Below are 18,297 nucleotides of genomic sequence, written 5' to 3'. Positions count from 1 at the left end.
TGTGAATTATGCAGCATCGTGACATCTTGGCAAAACCACGATTGGCCCATTTGCTGCAGCAGCAAAACTGCACCGAAAATTGGCCTAGAAGAGTGTAACTTTTATTCATCAGCCAATACCTATGACCATAATTGCCTATTTATTTTAAATATAACTTGCAAATGTCTGCTCTTCAATTAATTTGAAAAAGTTTCCCCAACCCTCTTAATGTGAAACGATATGTACTTTGCATAAATTTGCATTAAAATGCCTGGAATTTAAAGTGCTCTAAAGCAAAACTTGTAAACAGATTTACAGGAACCCTGTAAAGGGAGAAGAAAATCAATAGCTGAAAGTAAAATTATTTAGTAGACCTTCACAAGAGGTAGTGTTAAGTCAAATCCACTGTCTCAGATTTTCCACAGCTGTCAAATTCACCTTGCTGCAACAACAAAATCCACCTTGGCTTTAGAGCTCCAGCCACACTTTAAAACCACAGTAACAGGTATTGCTGCCAACAGCAGTAGGTCTGATCTTCCTCAGCCACAGCGTTTTGCTCTCTTCCATTACATCAATACAAGCACTTGTGCGAATAGGTGCTAAGTCATGTAGGGAATTAATCTGAATAAAAATAACCCATCTAGATCCATTCAGGAACATCAGTTCCTGAATCCATTTACTATATGGCTACAGAAGCACTCCTGCCAGCAGAAGAGAAGCATCAGAGCAGCAGAGAGTGAGAACAAACTGATGGACAGAAAGAAAGAATTGGTGTCTTCTAGTCATGATTTTGGTTGAAGTAACTCCTGGTTTTGTACTTTAACTTCATTTTTAGTCTCTTCATAAACCTAAAAATTTTTAAATTTTTTACTAAATTTGTTTTAAAGTATATTAACAACAGAGCAACTTCCTGTGCAAATAACCTCTGAAATTGATTTAAACATGGTTTCCTTTAGTAACCACCATCTAACACTAAATTAAGTTGATGTTTGTTTTATATTCAACACTTGAAACAAAAGACTAATAACAGAGCAATTTGATCTGAATCTGCAGTAATACCATTGGCACTGTCAGAGGTGTTTATCCAAATAACAGAGATAAAGTTTTACAAACAATACATAAGGTTCTTTTTAAATCAGAACCCTAATTATAGACAAAGTCAAGTAGAAAAAAAGTCACTAATTTAACCGAGATTTCATTTCTTAGGCCTATTTAAAAACACTACTAAAATCCATGTAGGCTTATTTTGACTGCACAAAGGCCAGACCTTCCAGGATCCGAGTTCAAAGCTTTCCTCATAGAAGTCACCAATGCACCATAATGTTGAACGTTTTCCCCGCTGCCTTTGCAAGAGTGGGTTCTACTAAAACTGTTTCCCAGTGCTGCAGTCTATTCAACATTCAGCATTCAAGGATGGTAGAACTTAGATGTATTGGAAAGAAGTCCAACACCTAACAGATCTTCTTAACTACCACTCCAGTGCTGCTCAGAATACTCCTTGTGCTCACCCCTGACCACACACCCACCTCGATGACCCCGCGTGTTCTTCACCACCATAGGGAACTCCAGCACTTCCGCCTCATCAATCATTTTGGAAAAATTCTCATGACCACCTGGTAAAAAGAAAATCAACAACATTATGTGCCACCAGTCTTCTGTGGCCAAATTTGGGATGTAAATGCTATACATTCCTCCCGCCCTTACAGCTTAGATAATGCAGAAGAAATTATCAGTTAGGACGACCTTGGTCATGGAGCATGATCAGACTTTGAAGGTGTTTGTGACGTGACAAAGGCCTCATGACGTGATAAAGGCCTCTTGATCACAATCCCAAAAGGCTCAATCTAGTCTTCCAAATCCGAATGCCCCAAATCTACCATCTTGTTCCAGTTCATCCCTTTTGCTTTATGAACTCCCCTCTTTTCAAATGTCTAACAGGAAAATAGCAGACACATAACACTAGTAACAGGTCCATCCAAACTACTAACCAGAAAAGCAACACAGAACACAATGACAAGGCAAAATCCACAGAGCAGCAACAAACCAGATCTTGTCAGTCCACCTCCCCCATTCTGAAGGCTGAGGTCTCCTGTATCTCATTCTCCCTATATCCTGAAGTACTACTTCAACCTTTTAATCTCATTGCATTTATAAGGACCTTAGAGAGTAACTTTTAATGGCTACACACACAGTTATGGTTGATACTTCAAGGTTACTTGAGTTCAAAGAAAGCTGACCACAGTACAATAAACATAGAAAAGTCAGTAAGCAAAGGGACAAGCCTCCTCCAACACATCATGCAGTAAAGTGCAGAAGTCAAGCCAAGACACAATGTCACAAAGCCAGCAGCAGCCATGGAGTTTAATGCATGTCATGGAGTAACACATCATTCAGCACATTCTGCTTTACTTGGCAAAGCCAGCTCTCTCTGATAACTTAATACTTGCAGTTTAAAAAACAAAAAGAAAAAAGAAAAACAGAAAAGAAAGTCATGCTTCTGTCAAATTCCAGAGGTATAAACCAATAGACGTGGGAGGGAGTTCTGATCAAACAAGTTATGTTCTGCATTTATTAAACATCATTCATGGTCTCCCCTTCCCCTCCAAAAATTAAAAACTCATTCCTTTCTCAACAAGTTAGGGCAACCACATGTATAAAGAAAGGGTATGTTTCTTCTCAAATGTGTTCTCATGGTAATTGATGGAAATAGTAATTGATAATAATTGACAGAAAGGCATGGTTTTGTCAAATTTCTTCTCATTTTGGCAAGTTCCAATTACAAAAGTCAATTGATGCAATCACACAAAGGGGAAGAAAGCACTAGAATTCCCAGAAGGAACAGAAGGTTGAGAGGTATCTGCAGTTCTTTAATAGATTGTAATTAAAAGCAGAAATAGCATCAGGGTAGTTCAGACAAATGGTTCCTCTAATCTAGTACTCTGTCAGGAACCAGAGATACCAGGGATTTCAGAGTCAGGCACAATAAACAATAATAACTGTTTTGGTGGGAAACAAAGCCCAAACTATTGTTAAAAGGTGAACACAAGGGCTCATACTCTTTGCCATTCTTGTCCTTTCACACAAGCTAGTGTATTTGCAGACACTTTTATTCATATTTTATTCATATATTCACTTTTATTCTACTTTCAGGTTGTATCAAAGTCTAGTTTTCTGTAGTACTTATGACGTTTACTACCCCAAGCTCCTGTCTGGTTTTTTGGGCAACTGGGAAAGAACCAATATTATTATAGCACTAACAGTCAAAGTCAGTTGCTTGGAAGCCTGAGGTACAGTTTAAATACTCTTTTCAAAGCATCAAAAGCTAATCAACAAAGACAAAACCAGAATCTGGGTGTCACAACTTTAACTTGCTTTTTGGCTACTCAACACTTAGCTGTGGAACTGGTCTCATGCTACTTAAATTTCTATGGATTTCCAAAACTTTTATCTTTTGCACTGCAAAAAGCGTAAGTTGTCTAGGGAACTATGCTACCCTTTTGATCCAACAGCCTTACCATATGAAAAAGTGTCTGGAAGAGGCACACCATGGCCAGCAAGTTCTTGAAATGTCCAGAACTTGTTGACACAGTTGAGGATGGCTTGAGGACGATTCATCAATCGACAGCCCATCTTCTCTAGGTGGCGAAGGACTGTGATGTCGCTGTCACTCTGGACCCAAGGTGTTGGCACACGCACAACCACCACTTGTGGGTAAGCAGTAATGAGCTCCCCTTTCACCCGGAGACCTAAAGAAGGAAGAGAGAAAAAAATCCCAGTCTTAAGACACAAGGTCTCCAGAAGAAGGTAAACAGGCACAGAAATATTGCACTGTCTGTGATCACAGAGATACCAGACATCAACAGAGAGTGTTAAAACGGCACAACTCTTCCTAGCATGCATCTTGTCAGCTGTGCTGTTTCATTCATATCACTCTTAACTCACTTAAAACTAGGACCAAGCAAAAAACAGACTTAATTAGTGCACACAGTCTTGGGCTCCTTCCCAGGGTGGAGGACATTTGTTAACAGGTTGACATTCCATCCTTTCTATGAGTGTAAGCTGCACACTACACTCACATCACTGTATCAACAGCTCAGGAGTTTCCTGCCTCCCACTGCTGCTTCTTGCCTACAGGATGCAGTTCATACCTTTCCCAGTCCCAGCTGCATTGATCCCTCTGTTTGTGGTACCATATTACACAACATATTGCCAAAGTAACAGAGACAGATACAATCCTTAAAAAACCACAAAAAAAAACCAGTATTTTTAACAGGTCATTTCAACAATCTAATTTGTATTAAATTAAGTACTCAGAAATAACTTTATCAGCTAACAGGGAAGCACCCTGTGACAAAGGCAGGATCTAGAAGGAAAGCCAGCTTTGCCACCAAGATCAATATGTTACTTAATCATGACCTATACCTAAAACTATTAGCCTAGTTTTACAGGCTAATTCTCTGAAAAAGAAACACTGAAAGACAAGCTGCAGGAATAGGAATACAACAGGATTGGACAGGAAAGCATCAAGCTCAATGGAGACAGTCTGGCATCTGAGGACAGGAAAAGATAAACAAGGTTTGATATTCACTTTATTTGCCTTATTTTCAAAGCAAAACTTTATGATTTCAGCAAAAAACACTCAGCTCACACTGCTGTCAGCACTTTAAGGGTTAAAAAAAAAAAAGTGAGCTGAGAAATCACAGTGCATCTGCATTTTGTGCCTCCCAAAGGCCACCTGTAACTAGAGAGACTTAACCAAATTTTATTACCTGATTACTGTATTACAAAGATGCTACATTACAAATACAGACTTGTATCTACTCTACATGAAGGCACCAACTGCCAGGCTATATATTTCATTTCAAGGTGCATTAGAATTACTTGGGGGAAAACTGGGAGAGAGGAAGGAGAGAAGAAGGGGGGAATTCCCCTCTCGGTACTTCCCTTTTTTCTTTTCTTCTCCCAGCCAGGATGTATTTTAGAGCTTGCATTAAAGACAATGAAGCAACCACCTAACTCCCAAAATGGAAGTTGAAATGTGCTGCCCAGTCCTCAGGAGAACACAGAACCACACTCTGGAAAGGCCAGAACAGAGCCACATCCAATACAAATCCTCTTTTCCAATCCCCACAGCCATAATTGCACAGAGATGAGCAAACATAAGCAGACGGGTGCTCTGGCTGCTCACCTCATTAGCACCAAGCACTGCCGCATTGCAGCTGACATGACTCGCGTGTTTAAGCAAGCAGGCTTCAGACACACACACCCCCCATTTTAGAGAGGCATCTCAAGCAAGATTAAAAACGAGACACTGCTACAAACCTATTAAAAACGAGACACTGCTACAAACCTAAGCAGACAGTGAAGAGCACAAAATGGACTACCATCTCCTTTAGCCAGAAAAGGAGTACAGATTCAGCAAGCAAAAGATTTTTTTACTTCTTAGTCAGATTCTACGGTACACATGTATTTTTCCATTTAGGTGCATGCCCAATTACACCCACTTTTTGCCAATGTAACTGCATACATGTCTTGATCCACATGCAAGCTGTGGAACAATCATTTTAAAAAGGACTGCATTTTGTACACAGCCCCAAAATTGCCACCGTTATCTGTGTTGTGAACCAAAATGACACAGTTTTCCAATTCATAATCTCTCAGTCTATTTTGTTGTTTTGCGTTAAAGTCACGCCACATGCTGAAGTTTTGCACCATGGAGTCTGAAAAAGAAAAACAGCAGTTTGAGGACATGTATTTGTCTCATCTGGAATTCTCCTGAATACACCTGTGTTAGACTTAACCATCAAACTGGTGTAAATTTAGCCAGGTCCTACATACCCCCTGAAATGACTTTGGAAGTACAATGATGTTATCAACAGAGCAGTCTGAGCTTTTGTTTCAGATTCAGTCATATTCTCTGGTCAGGATACTGTTCTCCCCAGAACAAAATTTCTCTCCCCTTACAGAAGGCAGTTTACAAACAAAAAGGACTACTCAATGAAATGTATATTTGAATCACTTCTACTGACATGCACCATAAAAATTAGCTGCAGTCTCCCAGCAACACAGTGCTGCAAACAGAAGCAGCTTTATTACAGTAAAAAGGAGAGGCAGATTCTGCCATTTTGGAACAAGCACGCATTCAGCATTCCATCTGAGACCCATCAGTTAACAATCAGGTTAATGGTCACTATTGCCAATTGGGCTGATAAAGTATTATTTTTTTCACTATGATGTGCTGAAAGCAGTAACACGCAAGATATTAACACATACAGGAAATTTTTTTCCAAAGAATCAATTCATGAATGCAAAGAGGAATAAGGGAAAAAAAGATTACAGAGATGTTACTTAGTGGTTAAGAGGTAATCTTTTTCTTTTGTGCTAAGTTGAAAGGGACCCACAAGATCCATCATATCCAACTCCTAGCACTGCACAGAACAGTCCCAAAATCATACCATGTACCCAGGAGCATTGTCCAAACATTCCTTGAACTCTGTCAGGCTTGGTGCTGTGACCACTTTCTGGGGAGCTGTTCCAGTGCCCAACCACCCTCTGGGTGAAGAACCTTTTCCTGATAATCCAGCCCAAACCTCCCCTGACTCAACTTCAGTCCATTCCCTCGAGTCCTGTTACGGGTCATCACAGAGAAGAGATCAGTGTCTGCCCCTCTGCTGCCCCTCATGAGGAAGCTACAGACCACTCAAGGTCTTCCCTCAGCCTTCTCCAGGATGAACAACGTCACCTTTTTCACAGTGTGGCACACAAAACAGCACGCTGAGATGAACCCTACCTTCTTCACAGTTATAGAGCCATCCTGATCCCAAAGCAGTAATAGCAGGTTACACTCACTGCTGCCTGTGGACAATTAACTGACCTCACGAACAGACAGAAGGCAGACACTCAGATCATACAACAATACCTCGACAAATAACAAGTTGATCCATTTGTTTACTTTTTTAGTGGATGCCCATGACATTGCAGACACAGCAAAAAGACATCTATACAGTCCTTTGAAGTACCAATACTATAAGCCAGGAAAGGGAGATTTCAAGTTTATCCAATATTAAGAACTTTCTCATCATATAACAACTGTTTTACTAGTGCTTGAGGAACAATTTTTTAGGTTTTCGTAAAATATTGGATATTCTTTGGTTCTGTGATGTAAAGACTCCTGAGTTGGAGTACCACACAAAAAAAACAGATGTAAATCCTGCTCTTGAACATGACCTATTCTTTCGCTCAGTTCCAGCTGTCTTTGTTCTTCCTCTGCAAGACAAAATTCTCCAAAATGGAGCATAGTACTCCTATAACATTATACACCAATCACCACAATATTCAGACAAAGTACAAAAGAAATTTTTGCAATGTGGACTATAATCACCTTGGGAATAAACTTGACCAATTACACCATATCCCTTAAAGTCAGAGCCTCAAGTTTCCCTCAAAAACAGCTTAAAGTAGCATATCATAGAACTGAGTGGGTAAATGCATGATAATTTATCATTTGGCTCAATCAGTCCTCCTGCTTTTCACTCCCAAAGAATAGCAGGCAAGCTTAAAATGCAAAGCAGCTGGTCTCTGTTAAAAAGGGTTATTTTGACCCAAAAGGTAGAAGCCATCACATGAACCTGTGAAAACCACACAAAACAGAGCACTAAACTGTACTAAAGACAGAAGAAAGAGGCAGAGATGACTACTGCTGTTACCTGTGAGATGAGAAGATATGTATTCACACCCTTATAAAGTTTCTGAGACACTAACCTCCAGCACAGCAGAGCCTACAGTAATTTCACAACTATAAGGCGCACCCTTTTGAATAAAATTTTTCCCCGAACCCGGAAGTGCGCCTTATAGTCTGGTGTGCCTTATATGATGTACAAAGTTGCGACATTTGCCACCCTGGAAGTGCGAGCCCGCAACAGTCCCCAGCCAAGTAAAGCCCACGGGGGTGGTGGCATCAGCCCAGCGCCAGGCCGGGGCAAGCCCAGCGGCATCGGGGCAGTGCCAGCACAGGGGGAAAGCTGGTGGCAGCGGAGCAGCCCGGGCTGGGGGCAGGCCCGCCGGCATCGGGGAGGTGGCCCCGCGGGGCGAGCCTGCCGGCATCAGGGAAGCGGCGGCACAGGGTGAGCCTGACGGCATCAGGGCACTCGGAGTGCCAGAGGACTCCCAGAGCACCCGTGCAGCGTGGGGTTCCCAGAGTGCCTGGGACCTCCTGGAGCAGCAGGGCCCTGGGGACGCTGCACGGAACAATGGTGGGCATAGCCCAGCCCCAGGGACGCTGCACGGAGCGGCAGCGGACATAGCCTGGCCCCAGGGACGCTGCACGGAGCAGCGGCGGCAGGCATAGCCCAGCCCCGTGGGTACAGGTGGGCCCGGGGGCCCATGGCTGCCGGGTTGAGGCAGGGCTTCGGCCAGCAACCGCACCGGGGGAGCTGGGGGTGGAGCCTCGCTGCAAAAAAAAAGTGCGCCTTATAGTCTGGTGCGCCTTATATGATCTACAAAGTTGCAAATTTTGCCGACTCCCGGTGGGTGCGCCTTATAGTCTGGTGCGCCTTATGGTCGTGAACTTACTGTACTTGCATAGTAAGATACTCAGGATTACAGCTGTCTCTAAGAAACCTGATTTGGTACAATTTTAGGGTACTTTGGGGAAAAAACATAAAGATGGCATTGTGGATGGCTAAAAAGCAATGGTGTGTGGCTTCTGAGCATTTTAATTCACATCCAAGCTATATTTTAAATTGCTTACATTTTTGAAACTCATTATATTCCTTTGCAGCCTACACAAATCCCTTCCAATCTCTACAAGAAACATTTATCAACAGATCAGTAACCACTGCAAAGCAATATCTCATGTCCAGTTTGCATGTTACAAACAACTGAAACAATGCAAATGTTTTCACAGAAAGAAAAGTAGCTTTCACGTAGTTTCAGAAGGTAAGTCTAAAAACGTAAAGATTGCAAGGACATCAAAAATAATTTCAGATGCTTTATATATCTTGATTTAGCAAACATCAGGCATTTTTAACAGAAGATTAAATCTTAGTAATATTAAACAAATTTATAAGACCAAGTCTTTCACTGTACCTGGAGACAGCAGGTACATTGCTACCCACGCAAGCTCGTGATCTATCAAATCCACTTCTGACCAGACAGATCAAAAGAGCAGGAATGTCACACAGAAGGTGGGTTTGCCAAAGCTCCCTATGCAGTGCTGCCATGAATTCAGCAACATGAAACATTCCAGTCATCATCTTCTTTCAAATTGACTTCCAAATGTATATATTTCACAGAATTTGTCTGAGAACTGTGTGGCTATGAGAAGTGCCAAAACCTGACAACATAGTTAATTACTCCATGTACAACACAGGTAACTATGCAAATAATCCTCACTGTGGCCTCAGCTGCCACAGGCTGCCATTTCAACTTCAGAGACTACCTCTGTCTTTAGCGAAACCCCCAATAAAAAGAAATACCAGCTCTCTGAAACATGTAAGTAAAACAAAGCAGGAAAAATGTGTTTCAGTATTCAGACAGATCCAGTACATGGAGTACATTTTCTAACAGGCATACCAGCATACAAGTGGAATAATGGTAGGTCATCGTGCATGCAGCAATTAAAAAAAAAATCTGAATTAAATTCCACTAGCACAAAACATACACCACATTCCCAACAGGAGCTAGCAGGGTCTGGGAACTTCCAGATACTATATTACCCAGATTTTTCCTCAGAGATCTGTACGCTACCCTAAAAGTCTCCAGCTCTCAGAACTTTGTTATACAAATTTATTCATCCACCCATCCATGGAGTTGCTAACGTTTCCCAAATGAACAGTCACTCAGCAAGCAGGCCATAATGAATTCAACTCAGTCAGCTGGGAGAAACAGGCAAGCCTTCTATCACACAAACCTTTCCACATATTTTGATGGTATTACATCCTGCTACTTCTCTTCACAATTCATCAGTTGCTCTCACAGACATCACTGATTTTTTTCTACAGGCCTGGACTCACTCCTGCTCTCAAATCAGTGTATTCTTACTTCTGGTTCATTTGTCCTCCCAATATTTGTCACCCACAAGACACTGCATAATATTTGCATTAAATCATTATAAAGTGTTTAATAATTACTTACAGTTTACTTGCAGGGAATTAAATGTGTTTCACCCTAATTGCCATATTAAAGCAAGCTTAAAGCTCAGAAGGGAGATATCCCAAAGGGAGATATAGTAGATTACTACAGTAAAAAAATTATACATTCCCTCACTAAACTCAACCACGACTAAATCTCTAAAATTTTCAAAACTCAGCATACTTCAAATATACATTCTGCCAAGATTGTTAGAATTTAGGAATAATTAACAGAAGTAGAATTAACATTAATGAAATGCTATTCTATACCTCAAAAGCTTGATGCTATATTGATTTATCTTTATGCATCTATCTTATAGCCCAATTAAACAACATAAATTCCCAGAAACTGGGTAAGAGACATTATTTTTTCCCAACTTCTTTTTCCAAACCTTGTTTGAAAAACATAACTTCATTGAAATATACAAGTATTTTGGAGCAATTGGCAATTCCTGGGGGTTTTGCGGAAGACAGTGGCAGTCAAGTTAAATTCCTCTTCTAAGAAGTGGCTGCTTGTGGCAGTTGTATGCTAGATAAAGTAACACACTTTAAATGCAATTTTATTTGAACCAGAACTTAACCTCTGAAAGGCAGCTAAGCACTGAAATTTTAGAGAACCACCAATTTATTAACACCAAACTGAACTTCTCCCTTTGAAGTTGCACAGGAATTTTCTCTATATCACTTATCACCTGACAGCTACAGTTTATTAATCTGAACATTAAGTTGTCAGAATTCCACAAAAAATTCACTGCCATGTACAAGCCTCTTTGGTATCTAGTATTACAAAGCTACTTTTCACTCTAGTGTCCACAGAAACAGATTTCTACAATAGTTCTGTGTTGGGTATTTAAAGTTCATATTCCCTCCCTTCCTATCCTGCCCATCAGTTCTTCCAAAGCAAATTAACAAGTGCCAACATACAACCCTATGTTTTTAAAATTACCTAACCCTCCTTCTCCACAAAAACTTAACCAGAAAGGTTTTCCCACCAAGATACACTTCCACTGGTCAGCAGTACTGAGGAAATCACACAGACCAGAGACAAAACTGATCTCTCTAGAACAGTACTATGCCACTGTATTCTGAAAAAAAAAGTATTTTGGAAACCAGGAGCTGTATATTTAGCAAGGTCTTGTGATGAAACCTTTACCTAAGCCTACTCCTCAGCACAGACCACACTTCAAAAGCAGACATCTGTTAATAATCAAGACATGATATTTTAGTTTCTATATGGTTTAGGTGAGGCCTCTTGTATATCATTACGATTTTTGTACAATAGTTCCACAAGGTGATCTCAGAACATTCCTGGGTCAAATAATCATGATTGGTAGTGTTTTACAAATCTAAAGCATCCTCAACTGAGAGAACACCCACTTGTGGCAGGTATCTGTCCTGTATCATCTAGCCAGAGCCTACCAACACTGAGACCCTTAGAAATAATAAGTTCTGGAATCCCCTCTCCAACTCAAATGCAGAAAGTCATGAACACTAAACAATCCCATCATAATTCAGTGTTACAGAACAATAGAATCATAAAATCATTAAGGCTGTAAAAAACCTCTAAAATCAAGTCCAGCCATTAACCTAAAATTGCTAAATATATGTAAACTAACCTTAATGTAAACTAATTTCACTCGTAACACTCAGTCCGTCTCTCCCATGTTTTACATGTGCTGTTTCTGTTCACTCTGAATAGCAGGTGAAGAAAAAAAGTTAAGGATACACCTAGGAAAAAAAGGTTGATTGGAAAGGTCTTTCCAAAAGCAGAAAGAAATACCAAGGAGGATTTCAAGCAACCCATAATGGGTTCTCCTCCCATCTGAGATGAATCTAATTTTTTCCTGTAATATCAAAACTGACTAAATATCTTTAAAATGCCTAATATAATGCACCTCATCTCTCTCTGCTACCAAACAATACCTTCTTACATCAGGAGATGCTGTTTATTTACTTACGCAAGGTGCTGAAGCAAAATGGAGAAGCATCCAAAGCAAGTTTTCAATTTCAACAGAAGATACAGATCCTCCATATCTGTCTCCCCTAACGGAAAAGATATCTATAAAAATGTCTACACTGTCAGAAACTTTTAATTTATCCAACTCTCTCTCCTTTCCAATTTTTCTGACATATTTTTAGCTGAGCCTGAATTCTTGGGACTGGAAAGATCCCCTCAGTTTACTGTTTTGACCTGTCACTACAGTCTAAGTTCCTAGCCAAAACTGCATTAAATTTATTAATTGGAAGCACTTATTTTAAAAACAAATGCATCCTTCTTAAAGGAAGGAATTTAGCTGTGGTATTTTGGGAAAGAAACTGCATTTAAACTGATTCTAAAGCTTGCAGAAATAATATCAATTCCTGTCAACTGAGACAGTCTGTGGTTTTGTGGGGGTTTTTTAATGTGTCAGAGAAAAACTTGGACACATAGTATACAACAGTTTCAAGTGTCATCATGAGTACAGTATTTCCTACATGAACACCTTCAGTCCCCTAAAAAAGTTGTTCTAGATCAAAAGCTATAACCCAGAATTTCTTCATTTTGACACAAATCAAAGGTAGAGAAGATTTCCACTTTTCCTATACCTCTGTAAGCAAACTCACTGAGCTTGTCTCCTCTTTCTGGCTTTAAAGGGTAAAAACTACACTGCAGCAGTACACATGCTCAATGGCCATATTGTAATGAAAATACAGATATAACATCACAGTATTATTTTGCACCTGTTCTGGATGCAGAAGCTTCCACCAAGTCACAAAAACATTTTAATTAATTAAGATATTTACTTAGTATGCTCCCTAATTAATACACTCTGTGCAATCTATGACTTTCTTCTTGAAAGAAAATGTTCCTCATTATTACACAGTCCTTTCAACCAGTCCAGTCAAATTTAAAAAATCATGTAGTGGTAGTACTGTACTCACAGACATCACACTAAAGCAAGTAGAAGGGACCCCACCCACTGTCAGCTTGTTTTGACCTTTGAAGGCAATGCATGTAAGAGATCAGCAAAATTACCACTAATCTCTAGACTGCAAGGGTAATTCTGTGCTTACCAATCCCTACAAGCTGGTAAGTATCTTTATAAACATTTAGTCTACACTGCAAGTTCTAAAACTCTCTTGTCTTTTCTGAAATAATCACCTGCCCAATTTAGAAAGAAAGAAAAATCACTAAGGGGCTACAGTTCTCATCACAAGTCAATGGCAGAGAACAGAAACAAAAGCTTTTTTACCACTTCAGGTATGATAACTCTCCTTAGTTCATTTATCTCTTCCACAGACTAATTGAAGAATCGCCTTTAAATATTTGCAGATTACATTTTTCTTCAAGTTCTTCCATTTTACAGCAACACAATCATGGAATTTCATTACGAAATACCACTCTTGATCTGTTCTTAGTTACCGAATTTCAATTTACATCCATTCCTAGACTCTGCCTCTAACAATTTTAAAAGATTAAAAACTCTGAAAGGAGAAGGTTTAAGATCCTGCTTGGAAGACCTAAGCAAGAAAGGGGAAGAAATGGACACCCCTTTAGAAATTACTGTGTTGGAGAAAGCATTCACAAAAGGCTGTAGTTCTAATACAATTTTGACTTAAATTCTCTTGCTGCCAACACTTTTACTCTCCAGCTCCATGCAATCCTAGAGTGGCATGTACTACCACCCACTCCCTATCAGTCATCTACAGGTTCACTGGTGAGCTGGTAAGCTTCCGACAGCAGCAGGAAACTCTTCTGTTCTTTTGTAGAATTCAATTTCTGCAGGCGTTGCAAGCTGAGCAAGCTCACTGCAGGATCTGATGAATTCAGGTGTCCACTGCAACAGAGTTACTGGATCACAGCACAGACAGCAAGGATCTGAACAGTTTAAATTGTTAAGATAGTGCTTGATAGTGCTCTAGTTTTGAGACTAGAATTCTCTACAGTGGGTATTCTTTCTGCATTTACAACTCAATGGTCACTATGCTAGCCCAGCCTCCAACTTTGTAAAAACAAACCAATCAGACTGATTTCTGTTTCTCCAACTCCTATCCTCCTGACCTGTGCAGGTAATACATTCTCCAGTGGTTTCCACTCTCTCAGGTTAAGAAAAATTTGCAGCAAAACTGCTACAAAGGCGCAGCTGCCCAGCCCAGAGTTGTTTGACCAGGACTAACAATTACAAGCAGTAAGGCATGCATTTACATGTACAGTATCCTTTCTGCCTGCAACGCCTGAACTTACTCAACTCAAGCCTCCACAAAGGGCATGCATTTTTAGAATCCTGCCTCACCTTTAATCCCAAGCATGTAAGGAGGAGTGCACAAAGAACCATTTCAGTCTTAGGCCAGAATGATCCTGGGAAGATTGACAGAAAAACAAAAGGAAGCAGGATATGAACATGCACATCTCAAAAATTTCCAGTCAGTAGTAAGTTCTTTCTACCTTTCTGCCTTCACTTACACCATGACTTCATAAGCTCTCTTCAATTGGCAGCTGGATAGTTTGCATGCCTGAGGTACTGTGGTGAATGAATCAAGGCTCCTTCAGAAGGACAGGCTGTGAATATGAGAAGGGTTTGTGCCCCACACAAAGGAGCAGATCACATGCATGCAGCTCTGCTTTGGAGTGCACAGAGCTAGACAAGAGCCCAGCAACTGAGACAGCATACTAACACATTGTGACTATATATTTGGGCTACCCACTCAGTGAGGGTGGTCTAACTTTGTGACAGACTGCCCTGAGAGACATTGGAAGCTTCATCCTTGGAGATATTCAAAACCTGACTTCATATATCCCAAGCAACCTGATCTAACTTCAGAGTTAGCTCCAGCTTTCAAGTTGGCCACTGTGACTAGAAGGTTGTGACTAGAAGGCTTTTAAAGATCCCTTTCAAACTAAATTAGCCCTATGATTCTCTGGGGCCTTCTCCTGCAGTATGCCTGGGCTCTTAAGTTACTTATTGTTATGCCTGGTTGTAACAGTAGGATGCTTGCTCCACAATGCCCTTTTTCACATCTCAAACTAGACCTGTGGGCTCACTGGGCAGCATCCTGTCTTTCTTTCACATTATCAAGATCATCTGACAAGTTCTTACAGTCACTAAAAAATTAAAGGTCAAGTTCTTCATGCTGGAAGTGGAAAGTGCTTTTATAGGTTTGACAGTTGCAGTGGAGAGACAGACCCAAAGCCTGATTCTCTGACCACAAGGAAACTCGGGAAGAGATCAAAGAAGAAATTTAATACATGGTAAAAGCAAATCCTGTCTGGAAAGCAAAGTAACAAAGTGGAGAAAGAAGCTGTAAGCTTTTATTGTTGAACTCTAAAGAAACAACTGAAAACAGACCTTACACACACCATCACTTCATTTTCCTGGTGGAAGTAGTCATTCAACAAGAAAGGCCTTCACAGAAAGATGCAAGTGCAGAAAACCGTCAGGGACACAAAGGGTAGTCCCCTTTAGGTCCTGACTTGAGTTTAAACCTAGTTTTGTGGAACAAAAGTTACTTCAAACCTTAAAAGAATTTTTAAGATACGCTTACCAAAACTCTGTCTCAATGGTAATAAGCAGAGATAGACTGCACTCCAGACAAAGGAGAGTTAAACCTTTCCTCTGAGTCTACAGGATATTCTGGAATGTTGTCTGAGTCAGGGGAACAAGAACATATAGTAACACTAGCAGGAGAACTTGGTATGGCCTCTTCTGTTATAAACATCAACCTTTGCTGAAGAAAAAGGCATGACATAGGTAAGAAAGCTGCTCCACAATATGGAGATGCAAGATTTGCATAGCTCTGCTTTCTAAAACAGCATGGTTGGGGCAGGGAATCCTGAATCCTACAAAAATAATTTCATGATCATAACGACCAGCTGACTCTGCCATGGCAGGCTCATCCAGGCTCACTAGTGCTCCTTTCCTACTTCATATTAAGAAAAATCCCAACTCAGAGCAGGGCATCCTGCCTGACCACAGAATTAAGAATGTAGTCAACCCTGCGAGTCTGTTCCTCATCCAGGAACAGAAGGCCCAACACTTCATGCTGACATTCAAAAGTAATATATTACTTTTTTTTATATATACGAAGTTATCCTTTACCATGAAAAACAGCCTGCAAGGCACCTCATAAAACATGAAATATAAACACTGAAAGCAGTGCTGTCAAAAGAACGCAAACTGAATCCCAAGAACGGAATAAGCCAATTTCCAAAGTAGTTGAGTACAATAAACACGGGGACACGTCAATTTACATATTCATGAAACAAGTGGGAGAACAATGTAGAAGAGAAACCCCCCAGGTACTTAGGTAAAATTCCTCGTTCTGACTGACAGAATACATATTAACTTCAATGTAAATTTATCCATGGACTACTGTTCAAAGACAAGAGTATTAGGTCACCCAAGTCATCAGTTATTATTTCAGAACTCCTGGTTTCTCCTACACCTACATTTTTCAAAACCTGGACAGTAAACAGTGTTGATGCATCCAGCACAGTCCCTATGTGCACACATTTTATTTACAAAGAATGTAGGCATTCAATATTACATTCAAAAGCTACATTAAGAGGAAACTACTGCAGCCACAAAGTCAAGCACATAAAGGTAAGAAAAAGCCACAACTTAGGATGTCTGTAGCACTGATCTACTACCCCATGTAAAGACACACATGCTGTCTTCAATTGCATAAACAAATATTATTTTTCCCTATAGCAGATACCTAATGCGCACAGAAAGTACAGCACCCATTTAACAAGCAGCAATTGATGACTGTATTTTCTTTTACATTGTTTAGTGTGTAATCCATGGATTGGTATACTGAAATCCTTGCCTAAAACCACCACTACTAATTTCTTCTTGAGTTTTATGTACTGTGCTTATCACAGTAATATCTAAGTCAAACAGTGAAATTACAACACTTCGCAATCATAATTAATTTTGTTAACACCACAGGAAAACAGGGAATATTCTACTGATCTCCCATATGGGGGAGAGAAACCCAGAGGTAAGGGTTGACGAAGGAATTCTAGAATTTGGGACACCATGATTTCTCAGTTGCTCATGCTGTTCCGCTTGACTTCATTTGTAGATCTAAGTATTCAGCTCTTCAGCTCTTTCACAAAGCTGATCCTAGCATCCAAAGTCTGGGCACTCAGAAAATGCAAAAACATGTAATTAAAGGCAATTTCTGAGCAGTTCAATTTAAATCACCAGACTAAAATTTTTCTTCCAGCAATGTTCTGCTTCAATTGTCACAATTTTTTGCAATCACAAAAAGGCATCCTACAAATTGTTCTCTCCACCATACTGCAAGTTACATTTACAGAGTAGAACACCATGTACTTTAAGGAGACTGACAAATGACTAGCAAGTAATTAAGTAATTTAAAATGAAGTAGCTGAAAACAAATACACAACAAAGACAAAATTCCAAATCTGATTTTACCAATTTCTAAGTTTTGGTCATTTGCTGCTGCTAGCCATAACAGAATTTTATCTTCATACTTGCAGATAACCAAAAGCAAACTTCATCCCTTGGCACCTAAGTAACACCTGACATGCTGGAACAGCACGTGAGGGTGAGACCAGCTTGCTTTGTCCCAAATTCTTACTCTCCACTCATCCCCCTATGGCACTGATCCCCCTAGACATTCCAGTTAATTTCCAAACCACGGATTTCTCCTACTGTCATGTAGTTTCTTTGCCTGCAATTTTGAATACCACTATAATCGCTCACTTGCCTGCCTTGCCTTCAAACTCATTTCCCATTTGATTCTCCTTGTTCAGTTTGCAAGTTTCAACACAAAACCTATGCTCCCACCAGTTTCAATCTCCAATTTCCTTCACGAGGGAAGCAACCCCTTATCTAGCAAGAGTTTCTCTGCCATCACTTCCTGTTACTGTTTCTTGTTCCAGCACATTTCAAGAACACTGCCTTTACGCCAGATTTTTCTTCACTGGCACATCAGTCCCTAGTCCCAAACCAATTTCAATCATCTTGTCCCCACTATATTTGAAAGGACCATTCAGGTCTTTGTGTCATAGCAAAGAGGTATAACCAATATGAAAGAAGATCTCTACTTTAAATTGTGTGCTCATACCAAACTTTATCTCCCATCCCACAGCAGACTAAAGGCCACAACACCAGAGGTCCTTTCTTTCGCATAATACACAGCTGTGTTTCAAATGTTTTAGCTGTGAAGCTTAAACAAG

The 18,297-nt window shown here is 40.2% G+C and overlaps 1 protein-coding gene across 9 annotated transcripts in view; it reads right to left on the bottom strand.

Annotated features, from left to right (window-relative positions):
• Positions 1-18,297, bottom strand: part of RIMKLB (ribosomal modification protein rimK like family member B) — a 53,609-nt gene that overhangs the window by 15,316 nt on the left and 19,996 nt on the right. For 8 of the 9 annotated variants that reach the window (XR_006162925.1, XR_006162926.1, XR_006162924.1 and 5 more), the window contains exons 4-5: positions 3,495-3,725; positions 1,506-1,592 (exon numbers count right to left, since the gene is read on the bottom strand). Coding sequence is in view for 4 of the 9 variants with exons in the window: in XM_033086769.2 (XP_032942660.1) it covers positions 1,506-1,592; positions 3,495-3,725 (318 nt within the window). In the remaining 5 variants the exon portion in view is untranslated. Of the gene's footprint in view, positions 1-1,505; positions 1,593-3,494; positions 3,726-14,383; positions 14,449-18,297 lie in introns of all 9 variants that reach the window. The other variant, XM_033086777.2, reaches the window with a different exon arrangement.

Source organism: Catharus ustulatus, chromosome 2 (genome assembly GCF_009819885.2).
Source record: "Catharus ustulatus isolate bCatUst1 chromosome 2, bCatUst1.pri.v2, whole genome shotgun sequence".
NCBI classification, from domain to species: Eukaryota; Metazoa; Chordata; class Aves; order Passeriformes; family Turdidae; genus Catharus; species Catharus ustulatus.
This window is presented reverse-complemented; position numbering and strand designations above follow the sequence as displayed.